At 41.1% G+C, this 7394-nt stretch overlaps 1 protein-coding gene across 2 annotated transcripts in view; it reads right to left on the bottom strand.

Annotated features, from left to right (window-relative positions):
* Positions 1-7394, bottom strand: part of MID2 (midline 2) — a 110072-nt gene that overhangs the window by 28930 nt on the left and 73748 nt on the right. For both annotated transcript variants that reach the window (XM_049644723.1, XM_049644724.1), the window contains one exon: positions 6221-6369. In XM_049644723.1, the coding sequence (XP_049500680.1) occupies positions 6221-6369 (149 nt within the window). The remainder of the gene's footprint in view (positions 1-6220; positions 6370-7394) is intronic.

The following is a 7394-nucleotide window of genomic DNA, read 5'->3' as shown; positions in this document are numbered from 1 at the left end:
TACTACGTGGCAATGAGAAAAAATGAAATATGGCCTTTTGTAGCAACATGGATGGAACTGGAGAGTGTGATGCTAAGTGAAATAAGCCATACAGAGAAAGACAGATACCATATGGTTTCACTCTTATGTGGATCCTGAGAAACATAACAGAAACCCATGGGGGAGGGGAAGGAAAAAAAAAAAAAAAAGAGGTTAGAGTGGGAGAGAGCCAAAGCATAAGAGACTGTTAAAAACTGAGAACAAACTGAGGGTTGATGGGGGGTGGGAGGGAGGGCAGGGTGGGTGATGGGTATTGAGGAGGGCACCTTTTGGGATGAGCACTGGGTGTTGTATGGAAACCAATTTGACAGTAAATTTCATGTATTGAAAAATAAAAAAAAATAAAAAAATAAAAAAATAAAAACTGAGAACAAACTGAGGGTTGATGGGGGGTGGGAGGGAGGGGAGGGTGGGTGATGGGTATTGAGGAGGGCACCTTTTGGGGTGAGCACTGGGTGTTGTATGGAAACCAATTTGACAATAAACTTCATATATTGAAAAAAAAAATAAAAATAAAATATAAATCATATTTAAAGGTCAGGAATCAAAATAGCAGTGAACTTCTCAACCCAACACTGGAAATTAGGATACAACAGAGCTATGGCTTCAAAATTATAAGGGAAACTTATTTCCAGCCTATAAAGTGTGATAATAAATTTTAAATATTTTTGAAACAAAAAGTTCTCAAAAATTTACATCCCATGTACTCTTTCTTAGAAAACTATGGGAAAAAAATTGTTCCAACAATATTAAGAGGGTAAAATGGTACATGAAGGGGAAATCCAGAAGAGCTTAATGGAATCCCTAGTTAAGAACACTGAGGGGTGCCTGTGTGGCTCTGCCGGTTAAGTGTCCAACTTTGGCTTAGGTCATGATCTCATGGTTCACTGGTTCAAGCCCCGTGTTGGGCTCTCTGCTGACAGCTCAGAGCCTACAGCCTGCTTTGGATTGTGTGTGTGCCTCTCTGTCTCTCTCTTTCTCTGTCTCTCTCTCTTGAAAATAAATGTTAAAAAAATTAAAAAAAAAAAAAAAAGAACACAGGGAGTTCGGGAGACTAAGTTAGCTGGAGTTTAAAGGGCAGAGTACCAGAGAGGAAAATACTGCACAGAGAGAATTCTGGAGACCTTCTGAAGGTTCCCCTTTAAGTATTCAACAAAATACTAATTGACACATGCACATGAGGAAACTGCCCAAGGCCAAGGAAACAGCACCAAAAAAAAAAAAAAAAAAAAAAAAAAGATGAAAGGGAACAATCCCTGGTGCTTACAACAGGCCAGGAATGGTGTCTGTTCCCAACAGCCAGGCTGGAAAATCTCATGATGCATGGTGCACTCGTCAGAGTACTCAGAAACATCTTGCCTCACTAGTGTGGAAAAATTCCCCTTAGACTAAACACTGCTCTGATTCCAATGAACAAATCTTAAAAGCAAGACCCAAGGGATCAAGATATTTTCAAGTGACTTAACTGTGTCCTAGAACAAAGCTTAAGAACATTTATAGAGGGGCGCCTGGGTGGCTCGGTCGGTAAAGCATCCGACTTTGGCTCAGGTCATGATCTCACAGTTGGTAGGTTTGAGCCCCGCATTGGGCTCTGTGCTGACATTTCAGAGCCTGGAGCCTCCTTCGGATTCTGTGTCTCCCTGTCTCTGCCCTTCCCCTGCTCACTCTCTGTCTCTGTCTCTCTCAAAAATAAATAAACATTAAAAGATTTTTAAAAATTAAAAAAGAATATTTATAGAAGTATAATATATGGCACCTAATAAAATTCATAATGTCTGACATCCAGTCAAAAATTATCAGATAGGATGGGGCGCCTGGGTGGCGCAGTCGGTTAAGCGTCCGACTTCAGCCAGGTCACGATCTCGCGGTCCGTGAGTTCGAGCCCCGCGTCAGGCTCTGGGCTGATGGCTCGGAGCCTGGAGCCTGTTTCCGATTCTGTGTCTCCCTCTCTCTCTGCCCCTCCCCCGTTCATGCTCTGTCTCTCTCTGTCCCAAAAATAAATAAAAAACGTTGAAAAAAAAAAATAAAAAAAAAATTATCAGATAGGAAAAGAAGGAAGAAAATACAACCCATAATGAGGAGACAAAGCAATCAATTGAAACTGACCTAGACCTGACACAGATGTTAGAACTAGATATTGTAACGGTTATGATAACTGTATTCCATGTTTTGTCCATGTTTTGATTTTAATGATTTTGATTTAGTGATTTTGAGTACAGCTGATACAAAACATTACATTAGTCTGAGGTATACAACATAGTGATTTGACAAGTCTATACGTTATGCTGTGCTCACCACAAGTGTCGCTACCGTCTGTCACCATTCAACCCTATTACAATATCTTTGACTTATATGCCCTATACTGTGCCTTTTATTCTTATGAATCATTCATTCCATAACTGGAAGCCTGTATCTCCTATTTCCCCTCACTCATTTTGTCCATCTCCCACCCACTTTCCCTTGGCAACCATCAGTTTGTTCTCCATATTTATAGGTTTCATTCTGCTTTTTGTTTGTTTATTCATTTGTTTTGTTTTTTTAGATTCCATATATGAGTGAAATCACATGGTATTTGTCTTTCTCAGTCTGAATTATTTCACTTAGCATTAAACCCTCGAGGTCCATCCATGTTGTCACAAATGGCAAGATCTCATCCTTTCTATGGCTGTGTAATATTCTATCGTGTGTGTGTGTGTGTGTGTGTGTGTGTGTGTGTGTGTGTGTGTATACCACATCTTCATCCGTTCATCTATCAATGGACAGTCAGGTTGCTTCTATAGCTTGGCTATTGTAAATAATGCAATAAACATAGGGGTGCATATATCGTTTTGAATTAGTGTTGTTCCATATGTTCAAAAGCTAGAGGAAAGGCTGAATATGTTAAGTAGAGATATGGATGATAAACAAAGACCCAAACCGAACTTCTGCAGATGAAAACAATAATATCTGAGATGAAAAATACACTAGAGAGATAAATGGCAGATTAGGCATTACAGAAGAAAAGGTTAGTGAATTCCAAGACATATCATTAGAAATAAATGAAATACACAGAGAAAAAAAATGGCTAAAATATGAACAACACATCAGTGAGCTGATAACTACTTCAAGCAGCCTAATATAAATGTAATTGGAATCTGCATAAGAGAAGAAGGCAGCATAAAAAAATACTTGAAGAAATGATGGCTGAAAAATTTCCAGATTTGTAGAACTCAATTGTTAATGTCTAAATTTGAAGAAAATAGCAATATAACAATGCTATTTAGATATGTAAAGGTAATGCCAACAGAAATACCTAATGGAAGGGTGCCTAGGTGGCTCAGTTGGTTAAGCATCTGACTCTTGATTTTGGCTCACGTCATGATCTCATCATTCATGAGATCGAGCCCCACATCGAGCTCTGACCTAGCAGCACCAAGGCTGCTTGGGATTCTCTTTCTCCCTCACTCTCTGCTCCTCCCCTGCTTGCTCTCTCTCTCTTTCTCTCAAAATAAATAAACTTTAAAAAAAAAGAAATACCTAATAGAGTTGAAATTGCTTGCCTTTGTTGGAGAAGTGTAGACTTCCTGGGTTTTAATCCTGCCTCTATCCCTTACTAGCTGGGTGATTTTAGGCAAGTCACATAACCTCTCTGAGCCTCATTCTCTCACTCCTAAAATGTGTATAATAATAGTGTTTATCTCATGAGGTTTTTATAAGGATTAGATGAGTTAATACTTATAAGGCCTTAGAATAATGCCCAACACAAAGTAAATGTTAAATATTGTTATTATTGGAGAGCAGAAATTGGGAGTGAGGAGAAGATTGTTATTTTTTTGCAATATGAATGTTAATAATATTTGACTTTTTAACTATGTGCAAGTATTACTTGAATATAAATAACTTTTAAATGTTTAAGAAGAGGGATGCCTGGATGGCTCAGTTGGTTAAGCGTCCAACTTTGGCTCAGGTCATGATCTCGCGGCTCATGGGTTTGAGCCCTGCGTTGGGCTCTGTGCTGACAGATCGGAGCCTGGAGCCTGCTTCGTATTCTGTGTCTCCCTGTCTATCTTCCCCTTCCCTGATCACACTCTCTCTCTCTCCTAAAAATAAATAAACATTAAAAAGTAAATAAGTACATAAATAAATGTTTAAGAAGCATAAATCAGAGGTGAGGAAATGGAAAGACCTTCAAGAATTTTGCCATAAAGGGGGCACCTGGGTGGCTCAGTCGGTTGAGTGTCCAACCTTGGCTCAGGTCATGATCTCACAGTTTGTGAGTTTGAGCCCCACATCAGGCTCATTGATATCAATGCAGAGCCCACTTCATATCCTCTGTCCTTCCCTCTCTCTGCCCCTCCCTGTCTTGTGTACCTGATGTCTCTCTCCCTCCCTCTCTCTCTCTCTCTCTCTCTCTCTCTGTCTCTCTCTCTCTCCCGCTTTCTCTCAAAAATAAACATTAAAAAAGGAGTTTGCCATGAGGGAAAGAGAGAGATATGGCAACGGCTAGAGTAGGTAGGAGGTAGAGGAATGTTTTAGATAGGAGAGACATGAATGGATTTTTAAAAGTCCATGTGAAGTCAACTAGAGAAAGGTAGAAATTGAAACTATGGTAAAAAGGAAGCATGTGGCACAAAGCACATGTCTTCTATTATAATCAAAAGGGAGGGGGAACTCATGGATGTGGATGTAGATATGCCCCCCAGCTTGGCTTGAGAAGCTGAGGAATTTGTCATTTCTTACCTACTGCTCTCTCTATAAAAATAGGATGTAAAGTCATCTGCTGAGCATGAGCAGGAAGGTGGCAGGGTCGGAACTTTGAGTTGAACACAGAAAATTTGAAATGGCCATTATGGAGACAAAGCAGAAAGAAAGCTGACCAAAGCAACACAGAAGGATTTCAGGTCAGTACCGAGGGCCCAGGGGAGATTAGAAGCCATAAATTTGCGATGCAGCAGTACCAACCTCTTTGATTATTGAGTTTTCTCCCCCAGGGTTCTGCAACTCAAACATAGGCATGGAAAAGGTGAGAAGAGCTGGGCTGCTTCATGGTTGGGGGTTTTACCAGGTTGGTGGGATAAAAAGACAGTGGGGCAAGGGAACTGGGTACACAGAAAAGAGAGTAAATAGCTGAAATGAGAAATCATATACCCTAAATAGGCCAAAGAAAGAAGTGAAGACAATAGGTAGCTGGTAGATAGGAGTCAGGCCTTAGAGGTCCCAATGAAGTTGAAGAATGGATGTACTGGAAGAAAAACAAACAACCGTAAGTACAGAGGTTATAGTTAGAAGGTGGGATCTTTTAGTTTATTCTGAGTGATGGTGAGGTTCAGCATGTGAGCCATGGAAGTAGGTGGATGAAGGGGAGCAGAGGTGAGGGTCACTGGAGGATGGGATGGCAAGGAGCCAGGAGATTAGATGGCTAGAGTATTAGATGTGGTCAGCTGCCAATGTCAGCTGGCATTAGATGTGGATGCAGCCAATGGCACCCAGAACAATGGCAGAAGCAACAGAAAGGAATACTGTGAACCCAGAGCCAAAGTCTCCAGTAAATGAGAGAGAGAGATAGGAGGAAGTCAGATTTGCCTAATGAGCCCCTGCAGCCCCTCGAAGCCTTGGTGATTGTACTGAGCAATGTTTCACTTTCATCTTCAGATTCTTTGCAAATGGTGTATAGATGGCTTGCTAAGTATTCATGAGTTTTCTGAAATTGTATGCAAGATTCTGTGTGTATATATCTACTATGCATTTTTTTCCTCAGGTAGAGGGCTCATGACATTCATCACTCTGTCGAAGGAGCCATTGATTAAAATAAAAGCCTAAGAATTACTGCTCTAAAGGATCTGTGTGATGGATAACTAAATGAAAGCAATGAGAACCGCACAAAGATTTAGGAAGAGCACACACCTATCTCTGTGGCCAAATATTTCTCTGGCCCTATGCTAACATCAACATAGAAAGCTCTAGCACGGAGTGGGCCACGAAGAGCTAGGGCACAGCTAGGGGCCATGACTGGCTGGACACTAGAGGAACAGATGAGCTACACAGAGAAAAGGGTGCCAGAAATCCACAGGGCAATGAACCACTGAGGCTTCGTACCTATCTGGTGGTGGCTGCTACATACATACATGCCTGAACGGAATTAAGGGACTTCAAGCTGCCCCCTGTTCATAAGAGCAGGCGCATAAAAAGAGACGGAACTCACCTCTCAGCGATATTTTTTGCAGACTGGAGAAACCGTGCCTGGTCATTTTCTTTCAGGATATGTTCAGCTTGGTTGATGAGGACTGTTGACCGTTCAAGACACTGGCGGCAATTAGCAACCTGCTGTGCCAACTTTCTCAGCTTCATTACCTTCAAGGAATGAGCCAAAGAAAAATGAGATTAAATATCCAGGGCTTAATTAAAAACTATAAAACAACATGAAGGAGATTTGCTGCAGTGATTCTAAAAATAAGGCCTATTGATGTCCCAAGGTCCCCATACTTACCACTCACCTCCTCACCCTACCCTCTACATCTGTCTTGCCAGCCCCTCCTCCCACCTCCAGCCCACTTACCCACATTGCATATACACCCAGTCATATACTGTAGATCATTGGCCTCCTCCTTTTTATTGGTAACATTAATTTTTCTGATTATAAAAGCAATGCATAGAATATCACCATAGAATATTTTGAAAATAATAAAAGTATAAAAAGAAACCCCAGCACCCAGAGATCACCACTGTTTACATTTTATTGTCAATAGCTTTTCACATACAAGTTTAATAAAAAGTAACTCTTTGTTCTTTATGAGTAGCTACATTTCTGTGTATATATTTATCTATGTATCTGTATGCATACCTGTGTGTTCACAGGCCTGGGGTCACAGAAATTTCAACTCCTGTGTTAGCTGGACCCAACCATCCAGCATGGCACAAAGTATTGATTATCACTCCAGACTCTCATAACTCCTCACATTGTATACACAACATGAACTTATTATAATCACTACACTGACCGGCAGACCAATAAGCCTAAAACCATAGAGACGCACGGAGGCTCACACCTGACCTTGACTGTGCTTCTTCAATTCCCAAGCTAAAAACCTGAACGTCTTCTCTTTCCCCTTCATCTTTGTAGCTAATCAGTTAATGATTCTCATCATTTCCTTTCTAGTAGTGCCTGTTATGTTCTTCCTTTCCATTTGTGCTGGTGCTTCCCTGGTTTAGGTCTTCATCAACTCATACCAAAAACCATTCCATGGGGTGCCTGGGTGGCTCAGTTGGTTAAGCATCTGACTGCAGCTCAGGTCATGATCTCACAGTCTATGAGTTCAAGCCCCATGTCAGGCTCTGCACTGACAGCTCAGAGCCAGGAGCCTGCTTCGGATTCTGTG

Source organism: Panthera uncia, chromosome X (assembly GCF_023721935.1).
Source record: "Panthera uncia isolate 11264 chromosome X, Puncia_PCG_1.0, whole genome shotgun sequence".
Taxonomy (NCBI): domain Eukaryota; kingdom Metazoa; phylum Chordata; class Mammalia; order Carnivora; family Felidae; genus Panthera; species Panthera uncia.
This window is presented reverse-complemented; position numbering and strand designations above follow the sequence as displayed.